The sequence below is a fragment of the Stenella coeruleoalba genome (genome assembly GCF_951394435.1).
Source record: "Stenella coeruleoalba genome assembly, chromosome: 4".
Classification (NCBI taxonomy): Eukaryota; Metazoa; Chordata; class Mammalia; order Artiodactyla; family Delphinidae; genus Stenella; species Stenella coeruleoalba.
This window is the reverse complement of record NC_137149.1, coordinates 75,366,910-75,394,518: the sequence shown is the minus strand read 5'-3', so window position 1 is coordinate 75,394,518 and position 27,609 is coordinate 75,366,910. Positions and strand designations below refer to the sequence as shown.

General features: G+C 38.5%; 2 protein-coding genes across 2 annotated transcripts in view; both read right to left on the bottom strand.

Annotated features, from left to right (window-relative positions):
• Nucleotides 1–204: 204 nt before the first annotated feature.
• ARL9 (ARF like GTPase 9) lies at nt 205–19,559 on the bottom strand. The gene is made up of 4 exons (XM_079919133.1): nt 18,542–19,559; nt 15,596–15,758; nt 12,758–12,933; nt 205–1,302 (listed from the first exon to the last, which is right to left on the bottom strand). The coding sequence occupies exons 1-4, from the start codon at nt 18,815–18,817 to the stop codon at nt 1,123–1,125; spliced, it is 795 nt and encodes a 264-aa protein (XP_079775259.1). The 5' UTR covers nt 18,818–19,559; the 3' UTR covers nt 205–1,122.
• Nucleotides 19,560–19,888: 329 nt separating this feature from the next.
• Nucleotides 19,889–27,609, bottom strand: part of SRP72 (signal recognition particle 72) — a 28,522-nt gene continuing 20,801 nt past the window's right edge. The window contains exons 17-19 of the mRNA XM_079919132.1: nt 25,658–25,695; nt 23,075–23,234; nt 19,889–22,264 (exon numbers count right to left, since the gene is read on the bottom strand). Coding sequence (XP_079775258.1) covers nt 22,087–22,264; nt 23,075–23,234; nt 25,658–25,695 — 376 coding nt within the window. The 3' untranslated portion in view covers nt 19,889–22,086. The remainder of the gene's footprint in view (nt 22,265–23,074; nt 23,235–25,657; nt 25,696–27,609) is intronic.

The window sequence follows — 27,609 nt, the reverse complement described above, 5'->3', positions numbered from 1 at the left end:
TGTTCAGCTTTTTAACTTGTTAGAATGGAGTGGTGGCTTCCAAGCTTCTTACATGCTGGGCTCAAAACTGGAAGTCCTTTTTTTTTTTTTTAAAAAAAAGATCAAGACAGGACACTAAGGTTCGAAGTTGGATTTATGTCTGTAGGTAAACAGAGTTATCACTCTTACAAAATATTTCTAGTAAAGAAAGCTTATCTATATAAAAAAGCTAAATAACAAGAATTTAAAAAACAAATCCTCACGGTGTTCTTCTTTTAGTGCAATAGTTTCTTAAAAAGAAGCCTTTCCTAAATCTTTCTGAATGCTGTTAATTTATATTTCTATGTGGGTTTGATAGTGCTTACTTTTCTTATTGCCCTATCCTGATATTTCTTTCCCTACAGTATTAAACGGATCCACTTAAAGGAAAGACACCTGGATTTTTACTTGAAAAGAGAAAAGTTATTAAAATATTTTAATGTAAATCTCATTTCATTGAGAAACTACAAATGGAATGAATGCTTCCTACTGTTCACTTTAATTTGGTTGATTAAAAATCCAAATCCCGGGAATTCCCTGGTGGCACAGTGGTTAAGAATCTACCTGCCAATGCAGGGGATGTGGGTTCAAGCCCTGGTCTGGGTAGATCCCACATGCCATGGAGCAATGAAGCCCGTGCACCACAACTACTGAGCCTGCACTCTAGAGCCTGCGAGCCACAACTACTGAGCCAATGTGCCACAACTACTGAAGCCCGTGCACCTAGAGCCCGTGCTCCGCAACAAGAGAAGCCACCGCAATAAGAAGCCCATGCACCACAACGAAAAGTAGCCCCCGCTCGCTGCAACTAGAGAAAGCCCGCATGCAGCAACAAAGACCCAACGCCAAAAATAAATAAAAATTTAAAAAAAATCCAAATCCCTCTAAATACATTGTTTTACCAATATTTTTAAAGTTCAAAATATAAATAGAGATCCTCTTAATCAATTAACATTATCTTATATATGTGTATATGCCCTGCATTGAGAAAATAGGAAATGCCTTATTTTTTATTGGAAAGTGGAAACTTTTGGCTTCCAGCCTGCCGCTAAACATTCCCTGGTGACGTTCAAATCATGAGCCTCACAGTGGGCCTAGGCCTGATCACTGCATGTCTGCAGCCAGCTGTGCAATCAGGTCTCTGGCATCTTGCATGATGGAGGGTATCTCTGAGCCATTCTCAGTCACCTGGGTTCCAAACAAGAACATCTTCCTGTCATTTCCCACCTCAGATAATGCCAAAGCTTCATGGATATCTGTAATGTGATAGGCTGCTTCAAGATCCTTCACCAAGAATGAAAAAAGAATTGAGAAAAAGTTGGTTATTTTGCAATCTTTTTGGATAGATACATTTCTTACTCTCATTTATTGCTCTCAATGACCCCACCTCCATTCTAATATGGAGGATACTGTAATCCCATTACTATGATCTTAATGATTGTTTGAATATAATGATTTTCATTGGAATTATATCAGCATTTATGAGTTATCATCAAAAAAGTATGTTCTGGAATGAAGTTAAGTCGATATAATACCTTAATCAATTTCCTAAACAGTGCAATCTATCTGCTTCTAATTTTGTTTTTCCATTTTTATCTTTATTTTCCTAATATTATTTTTAATTTGTCTTAACAATAGAAATTTGATTCATTAATTGGTTTTTGCCCATATCATATTTTATTGATTAAGCATTTGCCAAATGTGAGTTTTCCTTTGCAACCATTATTTCTACTGAACAAAAAATTTTGGATCAAATTTGGAGGGATGGAGGGAGACAGAGAAGGGATAAGGGAGGAAGTGAATTTAGAAAATGGAGTAGTGGGTAAAGGAGGCTAAGAGGGGAGGGACAGGTGGAGGGAAAAAGGACAAGATGGAGAAGCGGGGAAGGCTTAAAGGACAGAAACCCACTGGGAGAGGTAGAGAGAGGAGAGATTAAAATGAGGAGACAGAAAGCATGTGTTTATGCTGCATGCCAAGGTCAAAACCTCCTTGAGGTCAAAATGCCAAGGTCAAAACATATTTCTTTGCCTCTCACACATCAAGAATTATTTATGCAAATGACCTCTGACATTCCCTCTCCTAAATACATACACAGATTCAGTTATAGTTTTTAAGTCCTTTGCAAAAGTTTAAGTATTTTCACTCCTAAAGTTGCATTTGTATTTGGCTTTTTGTTGTTTCATAGTGTTTTCCCATAGCTTTAGGACATCATCTGGAAATAGTCCAATATTGTGTCATTTTTTTCTTGTACCAATATGAACCTATCAAATTCCATAACTGGGAGCCTGTGAGACTTTTCCTGATGTGGTATGATTACCTTTCTGGTCCTCCCAATATATTGCCTGTCTGAAACCTGAATTCACTTATTCCTAGAGCCCGCAGTGAATTTTGCAACTGTGTTAATGAATCTAGTAACATGTGGACAATGTCTCAAGTTAAAAAAAAGTCACTGATGGAATTGGAGAGGAAGAAAATAGAAGGAGTGTGTTGCGTGGGAGGAGGGGCTCCTTGTAATGATAAAAGCACATCAGGGATAAATATCAGATGCATTCCACACTTACATAACTGTGCCTTAATAGAGATCATCACTCAAAGAGTAAAGATAGTAAGTCGACGTTTTAAAAATACTTATGTAATAACTTGAACCAATGAGTCATACAAAAAAATAAATTACTTTGGCCAAGGAGCATCACCCAAGATGCATTACACTTAAACTAGAATATCCAAACCTTTTATTATTAAACCCCAGTAAAAGTTATAAATTTGACACCAAATAGCTCTGTTTATTCAATTTGATGAAGAGATATAAACCACAAAGGAGAGTATTGCTAAATTTGTCTATTAAAAATGAAAACCTGGGACTTCCCTGGTGGCAGAGTGGTTAAGAATCTGCCTGCCAATGCAGGAGACACAGTTTCGAGCCCTGGTCCAGGAAGATCCCACATGCCACAGAACAACTAAGCCCATGTGCCACAACTACTGAGCCTGTGCTCTAGAGCCCATGAGTCACAACTACTGAGCCCGCGTGCCACAGCTACTGAAGCCTGCGTGCCTAGGGCCCGTGCTTCACAACAAGAGAAGCCACCACAATGAGAAGCCGGAGCACCACAACAAAGAGTAGCCCCTGCTCACCACAACTAGAGAAAGCCTGTGTGCAGCAACGAAGACCCAACACAGACAAAAATAAAAATAAAAAAATTTATTTAAAAAAATGAAAACCTATGTATTAAAAAGAGAACCATAAACAAGGTAAAATCATAAGCTAATAGATTGCTGGGGAAGATATGTGTAATGTATGTAACAGACAAAAGTTTTTCCAAAGGACACGAAAGACTCCTACAACTCAAAGGAGAAAAGATAAACACCGTAACAGGAATTTGGGGAAAGATATTAAAAGATAATTCACAAATGTGGAAGTTCATTTCAAAGAATGAAACTAATTTGAAACTAATAACCAGTGAACATCTGAAAACATGTTCAAGCTCACTAGTAATTAAGGAAATGCAAATTAGAATAATAAGATAAAATTTCATCCCCATGAGACTGGCAAAAATGAAAGTTTGACAAGCCAAGTATTGACAAGGATGTGGAGCTATAAAAACTGTCATATACTGCTGGTAGGAAAAATAAACTAGTTCAATATCTTTGGAAAGCAACTTGGTAATATCTAGCAAAATTGAATATGGACAAATCCAAAACCCAGCAATTCCTCATGCACTAGAGAAATGTTGGTACACATCAACGAGGAGACACATACATGAAGATTCACTGTAGAACTGATTTTAGCAATAAAACATTGGAAATAAACCAAATATCCAACAAGAAAATGGTAAAGCCGTGGTATATTCATGCAATGGAATACTATACAGCTTACTTAAATGTACCAGGATCCTCTAAATCTTTACAGTTTGTGGTACTTAAGATGCTCATTAAAAAAAAATCTCCAGCTTTTCTTTTAGAAATAATCTGCTGGACTAGCATCTCTGCTGGACTTTAATATAGGCTCCTACTTTTAGATCATTTGTAATTATTTAGTTTACTTCCATAAATATTCATCCATAGAAGTAGTGGAAGAAATGGCAGGAACTGAGCTCTCCTATGACTGGCAACCCTAGCAATTAAGAGAGGGGTTTTAGCATTACAGGCATACCTCAGAGATATTTCAAATTTGGTTCCAGACTACTGCAATAAAATGAATACTGCAGGGCTTCCCTGGTGGTGCAGGGATTGAGAGTCCACCTGCCGATGCAGGGGACACCAGTTCGTGCCCCGGTCCGGGAAGATCCCATGTGCCACGAAGCGGCTGGGCCTGTGAGCCACGGCCGCTGAGCCTGCGCGTCTGGAGCCTGTGCTCCGCAACGGGAGAGGCCACAACAGTGAGAGGCCCACGTACCGCAAAAAAAAAAAAAAAAAAAAAAGAATACTGCAATAAAGCTAGTCACATGAATTTTTTTGTCTCTCAGTGCATATAAAAGTTATGTTTACACTACTGTAGTCTATTAAGTGTGCAATAGCATTGTCTAAAAAAAGTACATACCTTAATTAAAAAATACCTTACTGCTAAAAAATGCTAACCATCATCTGAGCCTGCAGCAAATTGTAATCTTTTTGCAATAGTAACATCAAAGATCACTGATCACAGATTATCATAACAAATATAATAATCATCTTAAAAGTTTGAAATATTGCAAGAATTACTAAAATGCTACACAGAGACATGAAGTGAGAAATGCTTTTGGGAAAACGGTACCTATAGACTTGCTCGATGCAGGGTTGCCACAAACCTTTGATTTGTAAAAAACAAAATATCTGCAAAGTGCAATAAAATGAGGTATGCCTGTACAATGCTATAGATGTCTAATACCTTTTTAAACTTTCTTTATTGTAGTAAAATACACATAAAGAAATTTGCCATATTAACCAATTTTAAGTGTCCAGTTCAGTGTACAAATAAGTACATTCACATTGTTGTACACCATCCATCTCCAGAACTCTTTTCAACTTGTAAAACTGATACTCTGTACCCATTAAACAATAACTTCCCGTTTCTCCCTCCCCCAGGCTCTGGCAATCACTATTCTACTTTTCATTTCTATGAATTTGACTGCTCTAGGGACCTCACAAAACTGTATTCAGGGACTTCACTGGTGGCGCAGTGGTTAAGTATCCGCCTGCCAATGCAGGGGACATGGGTTCGAACCCTGGTCTGGGAAGATCCCACATGACATGGAGCAACTAAGCCCATGCGCCACAAGTACTAAGCCTGTGCGCTAGAACCCGCAGGCCACAACTACTGAGCCCGTGTGCCACAACTACTGAATCCCGCATGCTTAGAGCCTGTGGTCCGCAACAAGAGAAGCCACCACAATGAGAAGCCTGCACACCGCAACAAAGAGTAGCCCCCATTCGCCGCAATTAGAGAAAGACTGCACGGAGCAACGAAGACCCAGTGCAGCCAAAAATAAATAAATAATTTTTTTAAAAAAAGTGTAATCATACAGTATTTGTCTTTTTGTGACTGGCTTATTTCACTTAGCATAATGTCTTCAAAGTTCATCTATGTTGTAGCATGTGTCAGAATTTCCTTTTTTAAGGCTGAATAATATCCATTGTATGTATATATCTCATTTTGTTTATCCATTCATCTGTGGATGGACACTTGGGTTGCTTCTACCTTTTGGCTACTGTGAATAAGTCTGCTATGAACATGGCTGTGCAAATATCTGTTTGAGTTCCTGCTTTCAATTCTATTGGTTATATACCCAGAAGTGGATTGCTGGACTATATGAAAACTCTATTTTTAATTTTTTAAGGAACTGCCATACTGTTTTTCACAGTGGCTGCACCATTTGACATCCCCACCAACACTGCACAAGGGTTCCAATTTCTTCATGAACATTTAATATTTTAATGCATGTGTGTGAAATAAATTCAGGTCAGGCTAATTGATCTAAAACCACTTCTTTATACATATTAAACACGCAAATATTTTGTAGAAATCAATTCAAAAGTCAATAAATGTTCACTGAATTAAATTCAACAGGTAGATTGGTTCAAGATGGTGGAGTAGAAGGATGTGTGCTCACTCCTTCTTGCAAGAGCACTGGAATCACAACTAACTGCTGAACAGTCATCGACAGGAAGACACTGGAACTCACCAAAAAAGATACCCCACATCTAAAGACAAAGGAAAAGCCACATTGAGATGGTAAGGGGGCGCAATCACGATAAAATCAAATCCCATAACCGCTGAGTGGGTGACTCACAAACTAGAAAACACTTATACCATGGAAGTCCACCCACTGGAGTGAAGGTTCTGAGCCCCACATCAGGCTTCCCAACCTGGGGGTCTGGCAACAGCAGGAGGAATTCCTAGAGAATCAGACTTTGAAGGCTAGCGGGATTTGATTGCAGGACTTTGACAGGACTGGGGGGAAACAGAGACTCCACTCTTGGAGGGCACACTCAAAGCAGTGTGTGCATCAGGATCCACGGGAAGGAGCAGTGGCCCCATAGGAGACTGAACCAGACCTACCCACTAGTGTTGGAGGGTCTGCAGCAGATGACTGGGGGTGGGCTGTGGCTCACCAAGGGACAAGGACACTGGCAACAGAAGTTCTGGGAAGTACTCCTTGGCGTGAGCCCTTCCAGAGTCTGCCATTAGCCCCATCAAAGAGCTGGTAGGCTCCAATGCTGGGATGCCTCAGGCCAAAGAACCAACAGGGAGGGAACCCAACCCCACCCATCAGCAGACAAGCTGATTAAAGTTTTACTGAGCTCTGCCCACCACAGCAACACCTAACCCTACCCACCACCAGTCCCTCCCATCAGGAAGCTTGCACAAACCTCTTAGATAGCCTCATCCATCAGAGGACAGACAGCAGAAGCAAGAGTAACTACAATTCTGCAGCCTGTGGAATGAAACCACATTCACAGAAAGATAGACAAAATGAAAAGGCAGAGGACTATGTCCCAGATGAAGGAACAAGATAAAACCCCAGTAAAACAACTAAAGGAAGTAAAGATAGGCAACCTTCCAGAAAAAGAATTGAGAATAATGATAGTGAAGATGATCCAGGAGCTCGGAAAAACAATGGAGGCAAGGATCGAGGAGATGCAAGAAATGTTTAACAAAGACCTAGAAGAATTAAAGAACAAACACCTAGAAGAATTAAAGAACAAACAAACAGAGATGAAAAATACAATAAATGAAATGAAAAATACACTAGAAGGAATCAATAGCAGAATAACTGAGGCAGAAGAATGGATAAGTGACCTGGAAGACAGAATGGTGGAATTCACTGCCATGGAACAGAACAAAGAAAAAAGAATGAAAAGAAATGAAGACAGCCTAAGAGACCTCTGGGACAACATTAAATGCAACAACATTCTCATTATAGGGGTCCCAGAAGGAGAAGAAAGAAAGAAAGGACCTGAGAAAATATTTGAAGAGATTATAGTCAAAAACTTCCCTAACATGGGAAAGGAAATAGCCACTCAAGTCCAGAAAGTGCAGACAGTCCCATGCAGGAAAAACCCAAGGAGAAACATACTGAGACACATACTAATCAAATTGGCAAAAATTAAAGACAAAGAAAAATTATTGAAAGCAACAAGGGAAAAACGAGAAATAACATACAAGGGAACTCCCATAAGGCTAACAGCTGATTTCTCAGAAGAAACTTTACAAGCCAGAAGGGGGTCGCATGACATATTTAAAGTGATGAAAGGGAAGACGCTACAACCAAGATTACTCTACCCAGCAAGGATCTCATTCAGATTCGATGGAGAAATCAAAAGCTTTACAGACAAGCAAAAGCTAAGAGAATTTAGCATCACCAAACCAGCTCTACAACAAACGCTAAAGGAACTTCTCTAGGCAGGAAACAAAAGAGGAGAAAAGGACCTACAATAACAAACCCATAACAATAAAGAAAAGGGTAATAGGAACATACATATCGATAATTACCTTAAATGTGAATGGATTAAATGCTCCAAACAAAAGACACAGGCTCGTTGAATGGATACAAAAACAAGACTCATATATGCTGTCTACAAGAGACCAACTTCAGACCTAGGGACACATACAGACTGAAAGTGAGGGGATGGAAAAAGATTTTCCATGCAAATGGAAATCAAAAGAAAGCTGAAGTAGCAATACTCATATAAGATAAAATAGATTTTAAAATAAAGAATGTTACAAGAGACAAGGAAGGATACAACATAATGATCAAGGGATGAATCCAAGAAGAAGATATAACAATTATAAATATATATGCACCCAACATAGGACCACCTCAATACATAAGGCAACTGCTAACAGCCATAAAAGAAGAAATCGACAGTAACACAATAATAGTGGCAGACATTAACACCTCACTTACACCAATGGACAGATCATCCAGACAGAAAATTAATAAGGAAACAGAAGCTCTAAATGACACAACAGACCAGATAGATTTAATTGATATTTATAGGACATTCCATCCAAAACCAGCAGATTATACTTTCTTCTCAAGTGCCCACGGAACATTCCCCAGGCTAGATCACATTTTGGGTCACAAATCAAGCCTCGGTAAATATAAGAAAACTGAAATCATATCAAGCATCTTTTCTGACCACAATGCTATGAGATTAGAAATCAATTACAGGGAAAAAAACGTAAAAAACACAAACACGTGGAGGCAATCAATATACTAAATAACCAAGAGATCACTGAATAAATCAAAGAGGAAATCAAAAAAAAACCTAGAGACAAATGACAATGAAAACACGATGATCCAAAACCTACGGAATGCAGCAAAAACACTGCTAAGAGGGAAGTTTATAGCAATACAATCCTACCTCAAGAAACAAGAAAAATCTCTGATAAACAATCTAACCTTACACCTAAAAGAACTAGAGAAAGAAGAGCAAACAAGACCCAAAGTTAGCAGAAGGAAAGAAATCATAAAAATCAGATAAGAAATAAATGAAAAAGAAATGAAGGAAACAGTAGCAAAGATCAATAAAACTAAAAGCGGGTTCTTTGAGAAGATAAACAAAATTGATAAACCTTTAGCCAGACTGATCAAGAAGAAGGAGAGGACTCAAATCAATAAAATTAGAAATGAAAAAGGAGAAGTTACAACAGACACTGCAGAAATACAAAGTATCCTAAGAGACTACTACAAGCAACTCTATGCCAATAAAATGGACAACCTGGAAGAAATGGACAAATTCTTAGACAGGTATAATCTTCCAAGACTGAACCAGGAAGAAATAGAAAATATGAACAGACCAATCACAAGTAATGAAATTGAAACTGTGATTAAAAATCTTCCAACAAACAAAAGTCCAGGACCAGATGGCTTCACAGGTGAATTCTATCAAACATTTAGAGAAGAGCTAACACCCATCCTTCTCAAACTCTTCCAAAAATTGCAGAGGAAGGAAAACTCCCAATCTCATTCTATGAAGCCACCATCAGCCTGATACCAACACCAGACACGGATACTACAAGAAAAGAAAATTACAGACCAATATCACTGATGCAAAAAACAGAATATGGATGCAAAAATCCTCAACAAAATACTAGCAAACAGAATCCAACAACACATTAAAAGGATCATACACCATGATCAAGTGGGATTTATCCCAGGGATGCAAGGATTCTTCAATATACGCAAATCAATCAATGTGATACACCATATTAACAAATTGAAGGAGAAAAACCATATGGTCATCTCAATAGATGCAGAAAAAGCTTTTGACAAAATTCAACACCCATTTATGATAAAAACTCTCCAAAAAGTGGGCATAGAGGGAACCTACCTCAACATAATAAAGGCCATATATGACAAACCCACAGCAAACATCATTCTCAATGGTGAAAAACTGAAAGCATTTCCTCTAAGATCAGGTACAAGACAAGGATGTCCACTCTCACTACTATTATTCAACATAGTTTTGGAAGTCCTAGCCACAGCAGTCAGAGAAGAAAAAGAAATAAAAGGAATACAAATTGGAAAAGAAGAAGTAAAATTGTCACTGTTTGCAGATGACATGACACTATACATAGAGAATCCTAAAGATGCCACCAGAAAACTACTAGAGCTAATCAATGAATTTGGTAAAGTTGCAGGATATAAAATTAATGCAAAGAAATCTCCTGAATTCCTATACAATAACAATAAAAGATCAGAAAGAGAAATTAAGGAAACAATCCCATTCACCATTGCAACAAAAAGAATAAAATACCTAGGAATAAACCTACCTAAGGAGACAAAAGACCTGTACATAGAACACTATAAGAGACTGATGAAAGAAATCAAAGATGACACAAACAGATGGAGAGATATACCATGTTCTTGGATTGGAAGAACCAATATTGTGAAAATGACTATAGTACACAAAGCAATCTACAGATTCAATGCAATCCCTATCAAATTAACAGTGGCATTTTTTTACAGAACTATAACAAAAAATCTTAAAATCTATATGGAGACACAAAAGATCCTGAATAGCCAAAGTAGTCTTGAGGGAAAAAAACGGAGCTGGAGGAGTCAGACTCCCTGACTTCAGACTATACTACAAAGGTACAATAATGAAGACAATATGGTACTGGCACAAAAACAGAAATATAGATCAATGGAACAGGATAGAAAGCCCAGAGATAAACCCATGCACCTATGGTCAACTAATCTATGATAAAGGAGGCAAGGATATACAATGGAGAAAAGACAGTCTCTTCAATAAGTGGTACTAGGAATACTGGACAGCTACATGTAAAAGAATGAAATTAGAACACTCTCTAACACCATACACAAAAATAAACTCAAAATGGATTAAAGACCTAAATGTAAGACTGGACACTATAAAACTATTAGAGGAAGAGAAGAACAGGAAGAACACTCTTTGACATAAATCACAGCAAGATCTTTTTTGACCCACCTCCTAGAGTAATGGAAATAAAAACAAAAATAAACCAATGGAACCTAATGAAACTTAAAAGCTTTTGCACAGCAAAGGAAACTATAAACAAAACGAAAAGACAACCCTTAGAATGGGAGAAAATATTTGCAAACGAATCAACGGACAAAGGATTAATCTTCAAAATATATAAACGGTTCATGCAGCGCAGTATTAAAAAAAAAAAACAACCCGGGCGTCCCTGGTGGCGCAGTGGTTGAGAGTCCGCCTGCCGATGCAGGGGATATGGGTTCGTGCCCCGGTCCGGGAGGATCCCACATGCCGTGGAGCGGCTGGGCCCGTGAGCCATGGCCGCTGAGCCTGCGCGTCCGGAGCCTGTGCTCCGCAACGGGAGAGGCCACAACAGTGAGAGGCCCGTGTGCCGCAAAAACAAAATAAAAACAAAAACAAAACAACCCAATCCAAAAATGGGCAGAAGACCTAAATAGACATGTCTCCAAAGAGGACATACAGATGGCCAAGAGGCACATGAAAAGCTGCTCAACGTCACTAATTATTAGAGAAATGCAAATCAAAACTACAATGACGTATTACCACACCAGTAAAAATGAGCATCATCAGAAAATCTACAAACAATAAATGCTGGAGAGGGTGTGGAGAAAAGGGAACCCTCTTGCACTGTTGGTAGGAATGTAAATTGATACAGCCACTATGGAGAACAGTATGGAGATTCCTTAAAGAGCTAAAAATAGAATTACCATATGACCTAGCAATCCCACTACTGGGCATATACCCTGAGAAAACCATAATTCAAAAAGACACATGCACCCCAATGTTCATTGCAGCACTATTTACAATAGCCAGGTCATGGAAGCAACCTAAATGCCCATCAACAGATGAATGGATAAAGTAGATATTGTATATATATACAATGGGATATTACTCAGCCATAAAAAGGAACGGAATTGGGTCACTTGTAGAGACATGGATGGACCTAGAGACTGTCATACAGAGTGAAGTAAGTCAGAAAGAGAAAAACAAATATCATATATTAATGCATATATGTGGAACCTAGAAAAATGGTACAGATGAACCGGTTTGCAGGGCAGAAATAGAGACACAGATGTAGAGAACAAACATGTGGACACCAGGGCGGAAAAGTGGGGGTGGTGGTGGGATGAATTGGGAGATCGGGATTGACATATATACACTAATATGTATAAAACAGATAACTAGTAAGAACCTGCTCTGTAAAAAATAAATAGATAAAATTAAATTAAAAAAAATAAATTCAACAGGTGTTTGTTGAATTCCTACTATGTACAAGGCATTATGCTAGGTTTTACAAAGGACACAAAGGTGAATGATAGTCTCTGTTCTCAAGGAATTTACTGCTGTCCCTTGGTATCTGAGGGGGATTGGTTGCAAGACCCCAGCAGACACCAAAATCTGAGGATGCTCAAGCCCCTTACATAAAATGGCACAGTATTTGCAAATAACTTATGCACATCCTCCCATATACTTTAAATCATCTCTGGATTACTTATAATACCTAATACAATGTAAATGCTATGTAAATAGTTGCCTGTGTGTGGCAAATACAAGTTTTACTTTCTGGAACTTTCCAGAATCTTTTTTTTCCTGATCCACAGGTGGTTGAATTCACAGATATGGAGGGCTGACTGTATAATCCAATAGATCTAATAGTATAAACTGAACCGAACATACAACATATTATTGAATATCTTGCTATTAAAAGTAGACATTTCTACTTCTTGTATTAATAATAAAACTATTGAGTACAATTTATATTTGCACCAATTTTTACCTGTTTGTTTGCAAACACAACCAGAGGAAGGATTGGATTTGTCCCAATTAGTTGATGAAGGTGCTTCTTAGCTTCAGGTAATCTGTTGTGATCTGCTGAATCCACCACAAAGATTAGCAGCAATCCCTTGGACAGGTACATTTCCCAACAGGAACGGAAAGGTTTGCTGCCACCAACTACAAAGAACAGTAGAGAAGGAAGACACACACACAAACCTCAGGAGAGTCCACTGAGGGGGGCAGGAAAGACACATTTTGATAATTCCTGAACACTGGATACATATTCTAATAAAAGACCTCTGTGAGACTCTACCCAATTCTTCAAACAACTTCAGCGATGTTACTGGGGAAATGATTGGTGGGAATATTTACCCTCCACAAGCGGGTCACTCATTCTGGAACACAAAGGACCAGCATAAAGATCTTAAATTTGTACTACAGTGGATGCCTCCTGATCTGTTATACACAGCAGCCATGATGGCCAATGCCTGCCTGTCAGGTATAGCTCAGCGAATGGGAGTAGGATACTAAAATAATTCAGGGTGGTGGGTTAAAACACATATTTCTCTAAAATAAGTTTTAAATGGACTGATTTAAATGTCATTGGCTAGCCTCACTTGCACAACTTTTTTCCTTTGTCAAAATCCCAGAGCTAATTTCCTCTCTTAATCTTGCACAAAGAGTTAATATGATCCTGTGGGCATTCAGGAATACTTGCTTCAGAAAAAATTCCTTTGGGTTATTTCATTCTGCTGATTCTTCCCAGAAGAGACTTTTTGGAATGATAATAATACATACACAATGAATTCAGTTTTTATTTTTCTCCTGGGACAGAATATGACAAACAATGGCCCACAGCCTAAATCTGGCTCACTGCCTATTTTTGTACAGCCCACGAACAACAAATGGATTCTACCTTTTTAAATGTTTGGGGAAAAAAAGAATACCATTTTGTAACACATGAACATTATATCACATTTGGATTTCAGTACAAATAAAGTTGTATGAGAACACAGGCACATAGATATGTGCACATATGGTCTCCGGCTGCTTTCGCAGTACAACTGCAGGGTTGAGTAGCTGCACAGAGCCCATGCGGCCACAGAGTCTACATTAGCTACTCTCGAGCCCTCTGCAGAAAAAGTGTGCAGACTCCTGTTATAGGGACTTAACAATACCATTTAAAAAACGAATAGGACAGGGTGTTGATTTGTCTTTGTTTTCTTTTGTATGGAGAGCCAGGCTAGTCATTCTTTGAAGTATTTTGTGTTTTTAATTTTTTTAAAGAATGTGTATAATCCAAGTAATTCATATGGTTTTAACACATGTAGTTTAAAGATGAACATGTCGTTCCCCATGTTCTTGGCAACACCATGGCATTTCACCTACACAGGGATTGCTATCTTTTAGGTATTAACTTCTAACTTAACAGCAATGTAGTTGAGAACACAGTTTGTATGATGCATCCTCTTTGAAAACTTTGTTAAGACTTGCTGTATGGCCCAGTAAGCGGTCTTTGCTGGTAATTGTTCTGTGAGTGTTTGAGAAGAACGTGAATTTTAACTTTTGTATGTGGCTAAAATTGTCTAATTGGACAATTTTATATATATATATATATATTTTTTTTTGGACAATTTTATATTATTCACTAGATCGAACTTGTTGACTGTGTTCAAATTTTATATATCTCTGCGGATATTTTTTCTCCTTGATCTTATTAATAATTGACAAAGATATGTTGAAACCCCTCACTCCAACGGCAGATCTGTCCATTTCTCCCCCTAATTGGAGTTTTCTTTTTCTTTCCTATCTCCCTTTCTTTTTTTCCTTCCCTTTCCTTTCCTTCCCATTTTTCTTTTCACGTTTTATATTTTGAGACTTTTGTTAGCCATCCATTTCATTAAAAATATTATTTCTTCCATAGCTTCTGGGGAAATTGAAAACTCTATTCTTAACAATGCTTTTATCATAAAGATTTGCCTGCAGGCTTACCAATTTCTCTGCCCACCATTTTCTCTTCGCAACTGAATGAAAGCAAAAATTCATAGCATTTTACTAGCAGGCTGGAGGTGGGGTACAAAAGGGGGTACAGAAAACTCCCAGTTTTCTGGCTTGAGCATGTTGATGGGTGAGGAGACATTTACTGACCAGTTGGATTACAAGGGAAAGGAACACATACGGAGATATATCAAACATTTTGTCTTGACGATATTAGGCTTGAGAGGCCAGTGAGACAGCCAGGTAGAGATGTCAGGCAACATCTGGATATGTTTGGCTGGAGAGATAAATTTGGGAGTCATTAGCATATAGATAGTATTTAATGTCAAGAGGAAAGGTAAAATCATCCTAGGAGAGAGTGTAAAGAGGAGACAAGAGGATCTAATGCAACTTTGGGGTACAGCAATATTTTGAGAGGTGGTGACTCCAGAACTGCTAGAGGAGGGGTTTCTGGGTTGCCATCTGGTTACAAAAGGTTTGGAGGTTACCTCTATTTGCATTTGCAGAGAAGGAAACACACTGTATTTACTCAGATTGCATTTATATTTGGGGTAGTAAGGGAGGAGGGAGGCTGTTATAGGAGGGGTGCAAAAGCCTTCCCCTCAACTCCCCTTTATCGCCACCACTGCAAAAAGAAGAAAATGAAAAGAACAGAAAGTGATTCCCACACTGTACCCAAGCACTAAACTACACATGCATTCTGAAAGTCTAGGAAAATCTGACCCAGTGTTTCATTTCACAACGACCCAATGTTGATAACATTAAATCTGGCTTAAGGTATAACAATAATGTGGCTATAGGCTATCGGTTATCCCCAGAACTACTGAGAAAGACAGCTTACTCTCCAGGAACTCCAACTGGCTGTCTTCAGTGCTGATGCACACTGCATTGAAACCTTGGGTTGGTGCCACGCTGTGCTGGACTCTGTTTAAAGCTAGAGAGTGGAGAACACTGGTCTTTCCTGCTCCATCCAGGCCCAGCACTAGGATCTGCTTATTTTTCTCCTGTGAAACAAAAGATAAGTCAATAAAGCTATGCTATCAGGGCCCTGGTTTTCCTGACTCCTGGCAGTGTGCCTGCCAATAATATTGTGGAATTGTAAACCAGGACAAAATATCGCAAAACATTTAATAGGTCTAGAACAAACTGTACCAGTCAGTTTGTATTTTATATAATCAGCCATCAGTTATGTGATATTAATTGCATACCCCCTCTCCATCCCCCAACTCCTGGTCAATCTATCAAATATATATCAGGATTTATGGGAGGTGCCATATTTTCAGGGTCAATTTTCAGACTTCACTTTGCTTCCTGACTTCATGTTTATTGGAGACTGCAACAGAATTCAATTTGTTGTATGGGGTCTTGGGGCCTACTTGTTCCATATACTGACTTTGCCACTCAGCATGTAAGCATCTAAGGTCTCATATTATTAATCTGTCTTGTCCTCCCAGTTGAATCACTAGATGAAAAGCTCTTAGGGCAAGGTTACCCTCATAAATGAAAAGGCGAAGATTACAGAAACTGTTAAACCTGTTCCAATCATAATTGAGTATTTAAAAATCTGATGCTAAAACCTGATGAACTAGATGTAAACTTTAGGAAGAAGCATTCTACCAACATACCAACGTTAGAAAATTTTATGACAAGTGATTGAGGGGCAAGAAGGGCAGGCTGGTGTGAAGACAGAAATAGAAATTTCAGAGTGCTCAGAAAGGTGACTTTTAGGATACAAACTTTAATGTAAACAGTAATAAATGAGCAACAATCCAGCCAGACTACTCAGAGGAATTCTATTTCTCAAATAGCCTACTAAAGAGATTTCTCATGCATAAAAAACACTAATAAATGTCTTCAGTGGCATTGGTTTAAAAATAATAATCTTATACATTTCTGCTTGAACACTAAATGTTGACATTAGACTTAGACTGGATTTCTGTTTAAAAAAAAAAAAAAGTGATCCTAAACAGCACTAAATGTCTATCCCACCTCCCACCTCTTTTTTTATTTTTTAATATATAAGATCTATGTAAAAGTAAGATGGTTTAAGGTCTGGTCTAATAGGGTCTTGTGTACAGGGCAGCATTTAATAAACCTGTCTAGTGAATAACAGACTGTTTGTTTTTGGAGTGAATTCTTGATGGCTCTTAAAGCAAAAGGTATTTCCATAGGTGTTTCCTCTCTCCATCCCCACTTCCTCCCCGTTCCCTCTTACCCACACCTAAATGTCATAGTGTCATTCTGAGAGAGTGATGGTAAGAAAGAGGGACTTGATGCATGAAGGGGATGTTTTAAAGCAATGAGGCCACCAAGAACTGGCTGCAAGATGTGGATTGTGTCCCCCTCATTATCTCCACCAATGGCTCTACTCAGGCTATCCCAACATATTTCATCAGTTCCAAGATGCTGTTTGTTTTGTTTTGTTTTTTTTTCACATTTTAACATCTCTGAAATGAGGACTTTACAATCTATGGTATGTCATATTTTGGTTGGCAGCATTTTTTTTCTTTGTTTGTGTTACCTAAAATAATGGCACCTTAGATCCTATGAAATTTTGTGAATAAAAACAGTTCCCTACTCCCTTTCCAACCATATCGCTGCTCCTAAACCCCTAGAAATTCTGCAGTCACTGATGTTTTACATTTTGCTTATTTTTTAGTCTAAAATACAAGCCTCCTCATATTTAAAATCTCTTAAGAAAAGCTGGGGTTACTGTAAAACAGGAGTTCAGACCCGAAATGTGATTCTCAACACCACTGTTCCTTGCAAAAGTTATTCATTTAACTATATGTGAACCTATGTAGTCTGTGTTTTACCAGAGATCAAATCTCCATTAATAATTCACATTGTTTAGAACCAGAAAGCAGCTCTGAGCTCAGGAACTCCAGGAGCACAGAGCCCACTGAGCTGATCCAAATAATGCCTGTTTTTCCTTCTTCCCCCTCAATTTTTAAATCGTGGTAAAATACACAACATGAAATTTACCATCATAACCATTCTTTAACATACGGTGATATTAAATCCATGCATAATATTGTGCAACCATCACCACTATCCATCTCCAAAACTGTTCATCTTGTAAGATTAAACTCAAACTCCGCACTCCCCCTTCCCCCAGGCCCCACCATTCTATTCTCTACGATTCTGACTACTCTAGGTACGTCATATACGTGGAATCATAGGTATTTGTCCTTTTGTGACTGCAGTGCCTGGTTTCTGAGACCTCTCAGTTAAACCTTTGTGCTCGTCCCTTCTGGGCGCTGGTGGTCTGAAAACAATGGAAGTAGTAACCTCAGCGCCCACAGAAAATGTCCAGAGGGACCCAAAACACATCCTGCACAAATTCAGGAACCCTGCACCTTCCCACATGGAACTTACGAAACAGAAAAGACTGGGAGAGAGAGCGCATGTGTGGTGAGGGTTTGGGACTGGTTTCAGTGTCGTGGGCGGACTGGGAGCTAGCGTTGGGCGTCGGACAGAGATGGGGCTGGAAAGGGGGCTGTTCCCCGCGCTCCCGTGAACCCGACTAAAGCCTCCTCTTCAACACTAGACCAGACGAGACCTGACCTTCCTCAACACTAGACCTAGACCTTGGACGCAGGGTCGGGGTTAGGGATGAGAGCGGGCAAGGGGCCGGGGAGATGGCGTTCGCAGCTTGGCACACCTGTTCCATCCACGGTTACAAAGCCCGCACACGAGACCGGATTCCCTCCGGCGCGAGAGCCGGCGCTCCGGCCAGAACGCTGACAAAGGCCTTGGGTGAGGGTCTGAGGCACCCGTCTCTTACCGGCAGCTCCAGCGGCGGCTTTGCCAACGTGCTGTTGTCCTTCTCTTCCTCTTCTTTTTCCGTAAATTGTTCCTTCCCCTTCTCCGTCTCCCGCCCTTTCCTCTTTTCCTCTTCTTTACTCTTACTTTTCTCCTCCCTCCCCCTTTCCTTTTCTTTTTCCTTAATTTTCTCCTTCTCCACCTCCTTCTTTTTATCTTTCTCCTCCTTTCCTTTTCCCCGTATTTTCTCTTTCTCCGGCTCCTTTCCCTTCTCTCTCTTCACTTTCCCCCTCTCCATCCCCACCACCCTTGTTTTCCCTCCCTCCTCCCACGCGCCCGCGCGCTGGAGCTGCGGTGCCGGGTCCCGGAAGGAGTGGCCCCTGCGGGAGGCGCAAGGAGGAGACGCAGGTCCACGCAGCGTACAACTCCCCCGCAGTCACCACGCGGCGCCAGCACCCCAGCCCCGAGGGGCGACGACTGCAGTCCGGCGCTCGCTCGCCGGGGACTGCGCGCAGCGGAATCGCCGAGCCCTGGGGCGGTAGGCGAATTGGACAGGGTAAGGCGCGGGTAGCCAGAAGAAGGGTCGAGCCCAGGCGAGGGGTCTGGGAGGCCCGGCCGCGGGAGTTCGGAAAGTCTGGTCAAACAGGAAAATCGTCCCCAGGTGCCATTTCCTTGGGAGATCCCCTCGGGCTGAGCAGGGTGTCTCAGAAAGGCCTTTCGAGACGCCCAGATCTTAGCCTCTCACCTCTCCCGCCTCCTCCCTGAGCCCGCCCAGCCCTCGTGTCTCCGACCCGGGGAACGCTTGAGGCGCACCAGAGGATGCCCCGCCTTCCCCTCGTCAGTAGTCACAAGCCTGGAGAGTGAAGTTAGGGATCTCTCCGCCCTCCGTCCTGTTTAACTCCACCAGCAGCGTCTAGAGAAACTATCCAGGATGCTTAAGTAAAAACAGGAATGTGAATGGTTCCCTTATTTTAAATCTGTTACATTTCACTTAAAAAAATTTCTCTGGAGATTAGTCTGCCAGGATCACAGATACTGGTAATACCATGTATTAAAACCACAACTAAACAAAATAGCCTAGTCTCTCCCAATGATCTAATATGTAACAAATTAGGTACCCACGGGGCTTTGCAAAGGTGGTGTAACGTTGCTTACACTGCTTGAGAAGTATATGGATGGTTCTTTTATATTATTTTGTTAAATTGGACCCTTTAGTATAGTTTACAATCTAACGAAATTATCTTAATGCAATAAACTGACTTACCTTCATCAGATCTACATTTCAAAGAGGCTTAAAGGAAACAATGAATGAACTGCAGGTTTCAGAAAGCTTCAGTGATGCAACAGTTTTTAAGTAGTTTTTAAGGTTAGCAGTTTCCAAGCAGTCTTGAAAATGCTATGCTTAAAAACTGAAAAAATGTATACTCCTCAATTTGTTTATATACAGGTATCAACATGATGAATTTTCAGTCAAGTTAAAACTGGGTTCTCTCAATCCCATTAGTTTAGTTTTCCCGTTTTGGGGGGAGAGGCAGGGGATAATTTTAGATACTCAGCTTAAAAAATTCTTAGATATACTAACAGAAGTCCTCTGTAAAACGCCAACACCCCAGAACACCTTAATCCATACTCACCGCTAGATTATTTTATTTTAAAATGTGCTACAGTGAATGGATGTATCCATATTGACTTTTATAAATGCACACACACACAGACACACACACACACAGACACACACACACACAGACACACATACACAAAGTATATAGGTCATTGGTTAAAGACCTGTCCAAAAGAATAATTACTAGAAAGTTAATGTAGGTGTTTACATTTCATTTGACAATTACAATTTATTTGAACTGAGGTTTCAGTTGCTTAATAATGACTGATAATAACGACTGGCAATTACAATGACTTAGAGAACTATAAATTTCTCTGTGTGCCTTGGGTCAAAATTTTCATTGGCGGATAATTTTCACCAAAATTCTGTAGCTTAGTTAACCTAAAAAATTATTATCCTTCACCACAGAAATTTAATGGAATCCTAAAATCATAAATTTACTAACAATTATTTTTGTAATGGGGTTTATATTCAGAAGGAATAAATATCTGTCACTTACCAAAAGACTGTTCTGAGAGCTCAAAAAGTATAATGCCATAATAAATCATTCATATATGAAGGTCTCTTGTTTAGATGCTACCACAGTTTATGTTAAACAGAAAGGCAGCACCACATTTCTTACTCTTGTAAAGGAGGAAAGCCTTTTAAAAAACTCTTTGAAGAAGTTTCAGTAGATATGTTCAGAGTCAAACACAGCAGCACTTTATTAACAAGGACAGAGCAATATGATCACAAGGAAATACTCATAAGTCTAAACTGAATGCTATCTTGGGCAGCATAAAAGGAATACTAACAAGTGTAGGCATCCCAGTGTGTCTGTCTCACACCTGTTCAATGGGAAGGTGACTCATAAGCAAGGCAAGAACAGAGCGACACTGATACCACACACTGACTACAATACTTCATTACTTTGAGAAGGGTAGTGAATGGTCATACCCCCAACTAGAAAGAGGAATCATTTGAGACCTATCAGTTGGGCCAACAGTTCTGTTAAGCTTTAATACTGCCTACTCCTGAACTCTGGTATTAACCTCCTCTCTATGTAGGAAGTCAATGTTCATGCTCTTGATAGGGGCTGTTTAAATCTTTCTGATTTCTGTCAAATCCATCTGACCTCAGAGCACTGGGTCTAAGAGTCAACTTCTTGCAACATTGATGTCTTTCCCTTGAGATCTTTAATAGTGCTAAATCAGCATAATGTTATCATAATTTGAAAATGACATGGGGGCACAAAAAAGTCCTAATTTATATACATGTGTATATATGTATATACATACACATACTTTTCATTACTATATATATATATATATATATATATATATATATATAGCATCCCATATTCCAGTATCACATGGCAGAGAATTTACAGTCAGAATAATCAAGACATTTAATTTAGTTTTCCTGTGGCCACTCATATAGTGAACTGAAAAATACCAGTGTATTAATAAGGTCCCTTTTTATTACATGCTATTTCTAAGCAGATATTTGGAATGCTCAGAAGACTCCACTTTCAGTCTCCTAAGGCCTCCTAAGACATAATTTAAAGTGGGACTTGATAGAACAAATATCTTTGCACTCTAGTTGAAACAGAAGTAGTTTCTGTTTATATCCTAGGAAACCTTGGATAACATGCCTTGTTTGTGAAATTGAAAAAAACAGCAGATCAGCACACAAAGAGAAAGGATGCAACAGATATCAAAGTGGGTAAATGCCCAACTATTCTGACTCCTCCTCATCTGTGCAAAGCAAGGTGGTACAAGTAGGCCAAGTCTGACTGGGCAGAGTTTGAGGAAGATGCTTTTCTGTTTGATGAACAAGAAAATAATTTTATGAAAATGTGGGGATGGGAGAGGGAGCAGCTCTGTGCTTCTTGCTGTGTTACCTTTATTATGTTCCCAGTGTCACTGAGACTAGTTTAAAAATAGCCTACAAAAAGAATGTTCTAATCACCAGCCACCTTTTCCACCTTTCTTCTTTTTCTGTTGCTGTTTCTTTTTTGTTGCTGGAGCCCCTGCAGGTTTCTGGTGTCTTGGGGGTATGATATTACTTGTAGATGTAGATGCTGTTGCTGCGCTGCCAGGTCGTGGGGAGGTGGGTGGGCTGCTCACAGTTTTACTGGCATCCCTGAAATCATCAGATCAGGAAAATGTTGGTCATTCATATATTCAACAAAGGAAAAGGCTATAAAAATGTATGTACATGGATTTCACCTCTCACAATCTCCCACACACATTTTCTTTTTCTTCTTTTCTTTCTTTTTTGGCCGCGCCACATGGCATGCGGGATCTTGGTTCCCCGATCAGGGTTGGCACATGTGATCTTGGTTCCCAGACCAGGGATGGAACCCGTGCCCCCTGCAGTGCCTCTGAGCTCGGAGTCTTAACCACTGGACTGCGCGGAAGTTCCCACACACATTTTCTTTTAAGGTGCGTTCCCCAACTCCCTATCCATTTTTCTTTTGAATAAAATTTTTACTGCGTTATAATTTTTAAAAATGTAATTGATGGTACATGTCAATTTTTAGAAAGCTTAGAAAATAAAGAAAAAAACCTTTTAACGACCTATAATCCTTCCATGTAGAAATAACTGATTTAGTAACATTTTAAATTCTGCTTTCTAGTCAAATTATTTATTTATGTCTGTTTCTCTAGATATTTAGTTAGTTGAATTACTCAGTGTATATAGTTTCCTTTTGAAGGTACTGTAATCCTAACATCTGCAATACAATCCTACAATTCTAGTATTTACAATACAACCAAGCCAGAAACAGCATGTTTTCTTTCCTTTACATAAGCATATTACAAAACATTTATTAAAGATATCTGACTATACTTCTCATACTATAAACATAACTCAAAAATTCTTAATGATGACCCTGAGTCAATCTCAGAAAGAAGCAACCTATGCCCTGAGGACTGGGAAGCAATGACTTACAATTCAGATGAAGCTCCTACAGTTGCTCCCTGGGTCCCTTTTCCAATCTGATCCTTCTTTTTACCCTTCTTTCTTCCTCGGTAGTAAGAACGTTCACGCATTGGTAGCCATCTTTCTGGATCTGGGGTCACTTTTGGGTCATAATTTTTAGGCAGTTTTCCTGTTTAACAATTAATTGATAAAGAAATGAGAGATCTGTCCATAATGTTTTCGAGATAGTTTGTTTAAACACTGTGTCCAAACCTGGGAATAAATAACATTAAAACTGAAATAAACTTATCTGAGCAAGTTTTATTTGTATAATCTAGCAGCGGAAAAAGGACTTATTTCTAAGCATGACACAAAATTCAGAAGGCATAAAAAGATTTCATAGATGTATCTGTATAAAAAAGTTTAAATTTTCATTTGGTAAAAGATAATTTTTAAGAGAAATAACAAAACAAGAAAACATTTGCGTACTATGTAACAGAGCGAATTAACATTCTTAATATAGAATGAGTTCTTGATAATCAGTAGGTAAATCATGTAAAGAAAATGGGCATAGCTGTAATTAGAGTAAGCCAAGAGAAATAAAAGTCATTAACTATGTGAAAAGATGCATGACCTCACTAATTAAAAATAATAAGGATAGGCGAGTTCCCTGGTGGCCTAGTGGTTAGGATTCCAGGCTTTCACTGCCGTGGCCTGGGTTCAATCCTTGGTCAGGGAACTGAGATCCCATAAGCTGTGCAGCGTGGCCCCCCCCACCAAAAGAAAAATTAAAGGATAAAAAATTCTATATTAAAAAGTGTAATATGCAGTGTTTGTGAGATAGTGGGCAACTCTCAAACACTATGGCAGAAGTATATACTAGTATAGCCTCTGTAGAAAGCAAATAATTGGCAGTACCAGTCAAAATTTATACTTTTAGAAATTTATCTTGCAGAAACTCCTAAGTCACAAAGCTATATATGTGTTAAGAATACTCTCTGTGATATTCTTGAAAACAGCAAATTAACTTAAATGTCTATCAATAAGAGAATGATTAAATATAGTATCCTCACACTATAGCAAGCTATAAAACTGAGTTAAAAAATGAAATACATCTATATTTAATAATTTGGAAAAATGTCTGCACAATATAGTCTAAAGTAGAAGATTAAAACAAATTATCCTGATTTGTTTATATCAGTTTTGTAAAAATATTAATTGAGCATGTAAATGTGTATGTGTTTATATATACAAAAAAAGTTAAGTAATTATCTCTGGGAGAATGAATTTGGGGTAGGGAATTTTCCATTCTTTATGCCATTCTATAATGACAGAAGTCTCTTACCTTTATTTTGTTTTTATAATGAACATATCTCTTGTAAATTAAAAAAAATACTCATCTGGAAACCACGAAAACAGAAAAACTGAAACTGGAGATTACTGATATCTACAGTTATCAGCTATTTCCTGGCAGTATTACTAATAAATAAAACAACATGAAACAAATACTTTAGTTTTTACCAATTTCCAAGTACAGTGATAAAAGTGAAGAACTAGTAAGACTTGTAGGTAAAGACAGTGGAGTGAATGCAACACTGGCTTCTGCACTATCCAAAACTCCACTAAAATGTAATAAACCCATTAAAAGGAAAAATAGTAGAAAAGATATTTTCAGTAAAATTCTAGAAGCTGGAAAACAGATGGAGGGGTGGTAATAAATTTAGCAGATTTGGGAAACCTGAATCCTTGATTTTGCAGTAAGCAAAATCAAGAAGCAAACTGATTTCTACCACAGATTTCCCAAAGACTCGGGAACAGGTAGGTGGCTCCAGGGATATCCTCTGACTAGTTGAAGCCAAGCATGGTAATTCCACCCTCTCTTGCCATGGATTAAAATAAGTAAGCCAGTCAATGCATGACATTCCTCTGGTTAATGGTTCAGGGCTGGACACTGACCTATACTGGCCCAATCAGGTTAATGGGCTTTCCCATTAATGGACTTGCCAAATGCAGAGGCTCTCTTTACATCCTGCTGGATATAAATAACAAGTATATGGCTCTGTTTCCAACAAACATCTGATTACTCTAGTGGGATTCATTTTTGTGTACAGGAGAACAAAGAGATACAACTACTGGATAAACTAACCCTGATATAACCTTCCTCTACACTGCCAGTTTCATAAACAGTAAATTTTCTTAAGCCAGTTTCATGGAGTTCTACGGTACTTGTAGCCAAAAGCACTCTAATGTAGAAGAGCTTACTGTTGCCAGGCACTGTTCTAAGAGCTTTACATGTAGTATCTTATTTAATCCTATGAGGTACATACTATCATATTCCATCTTACAAATGAAAAACTCAGGAAGGTATGTTAACCTGTTCACAGTCACAGTGACAAAAAGCAATGTTACTAGAGCAACAATTTGAATTCAGGCACTCGTAAACTTCAGAATTGCACTCTTTAAAGTTATAAATTTAAGTAAATGTTAGCTATAGTCAAGACAAAACTCAGTTTCAAAGATATGAGAGTTTATGTCTGAAGATTTCTATGTAAGGCCAAACTCAAGCTTTTACCTTATAGAAAGAAATCTAAAGATTAAAAAAAAAAGCCTTACCCTTCTTTTTTTTCTTCTTTTTTTTCAAATCTCCCTGTCTACAAAGATAAGAAAAATCATTATCATCATTGTGATAAAATATTTATAGAGCATTAAGCATGTGCAAAAGAGTGAGCTGGGTACTTTGTCATAAAGGTGTTTAAGATTTGGCGTCACCTCACCAAAGCTAATAAACCAGTTGGTCTACTAATTTAATCAAATTTAATCAAGCTTCAAACACCATTACTTTTTGGAAGGTGCTTTAGAAAAGAGGGGTGACAACTGTTTTCAGAAAATAGATACCATTTACACTGGCACATATTAAGTCTATGTAAAAAGGTAAGAAATCTGTACAAGCATAAAAATCTATAGTTCTATGCTAAGTTACCTTATATTTGGCAAAACTAGAAAACAGATAATTTAAACTCTTTGCCAGAAGAACATGTAAAGGTATCATACATGCAAAGAATATTTCTGGGAGGATATGCAAGACAAGTAACATTGGTTGTGGCCTTGGGTGGGAAGAGGGCAGACAGGGGTGGGAGGAAGACTACGTTTTTAATCTTTCAGGCTTTGAACCCTGTGAGTTTACTGAATTTTTTAAGTAAGTAAAATCTTTATTAAGTACACTGACAAAAAATAAATAAAGGTATTTAAAGAGCATAAAAACTCAGGGGAATACTTCAAAATAACTATTAAGTACTCTGACAGCTATACTCTGACAGCTACAGTAGAAAAGAGAAAGACATTAAAAAAATCCCTCTGGATACACTCATGTGATATACCTCTACGGGAACTATGAAACAGTGAACCAAAAAGATAAGACAGCAACAATGTCTGCCCAAATTTCATTCTACCAAGTCATTCAATTGTGAAAGTTCTTTTAGGGTACCCTGAAGAATAAGAAATGCAACATACAGCATCTTACTTTAGAGCTTCATCTCTCACTCAGACTATGCAACAGTCTTCTGAATCGTCTCCCTACAAATCATACTACACAGCCATATCTGCAATTTCCTAAGACTCTCTGCCATTTCTTACTTCTTTGCCTTTGCTCACATTTTGCCCATCTCATCCTCGTCTTCCTCCAGAGTCAACCTCCTCCATGAAGCCTCTCCTAACCTCCCACCGTCCCCAGGAAGGACTGACTATTCCCTCTGGTGTATTCCTCTATGCTTGTACAATCACAGCACGTGCAACCTTTATTTCAATTACTGCTTAAGTATATTTCCTTCTGTTAGACTGAAGTACTTTTCAGGGCAAGGACAATCATTTACTTTCGTCACCAACATAGTGTTTAACTTCAAGAGAAACTACACCTTTTTATGTGTCCAAAAGTCAACATAAAATGAAAGACATTAATAATGCCTAATGAAAATACTGTGCTGACACTGAGAAGCTTTAAAGTCAATGTACATCTTAATAATTGTCTAATGGAAAAGATAAAGACGATTAAAGGATTAGAAAAGAACTGTATGTTCTTACTAATTACCCAACCCTGTTTTGGAAAAGGAAAAAAAAAATACTGAAAATATTTAAATACACATTGTATGAAAATCTCCTAAGACCTGGCTTGAATTCATTATTTTGGAGTTCTTGATAAGGCTTGAAATTGGGATCATGATAAAATGAAATTTGGAACAATGCAGTATCTCTGAGACTGCAATTTCTTATTTAACTTTTAAAAATCTATTATGAAGATGGTAATACCTTTTTAACAGAGTTCATAATGAAGTCAATTATATACTGTTGCTGATATATATATTTTTTTAATTATGAAAAATCAGATTTCAAAAGTCATTCAAAAAAAAGAGAAAACTGAAAAATTATGAAAGTCACAAAACTGGGGAAGTGCTATATCTTTTCCATTCTCTATTCATCCTGAGTGAAAAACAGAATCTTAAAACAGTTTATTTAGTAGGCCTCTGCTATTTTTGAGATGACAATGTACGAGAACAAGAAAAGAATTGGAA

Coding starts and splice junctions, on each gene's coding strand:
- ARL9 (XM_079919133.1), bottom strand. CDS start 18,817: ATGGAGAGGGGGAAAGTGAAGAGAGAGAAGGGAAAGGAGCCGGAGAAA. Junction 15,759..18,541: donor AGCCGCCGCTGGAGCTGCCG/GTAAGAGACGGG, acceptor TTTGTTTCACAG/GAGAAAAATAAGCAGATCCT. Junction 12,934..15,595: donor CCAGTTGGAGTTCCTGGAGA/GTAAGCTGTCTT, acceptor TGTTCTTTGTAG/TTGGTGGCAGCAAACCTTTC.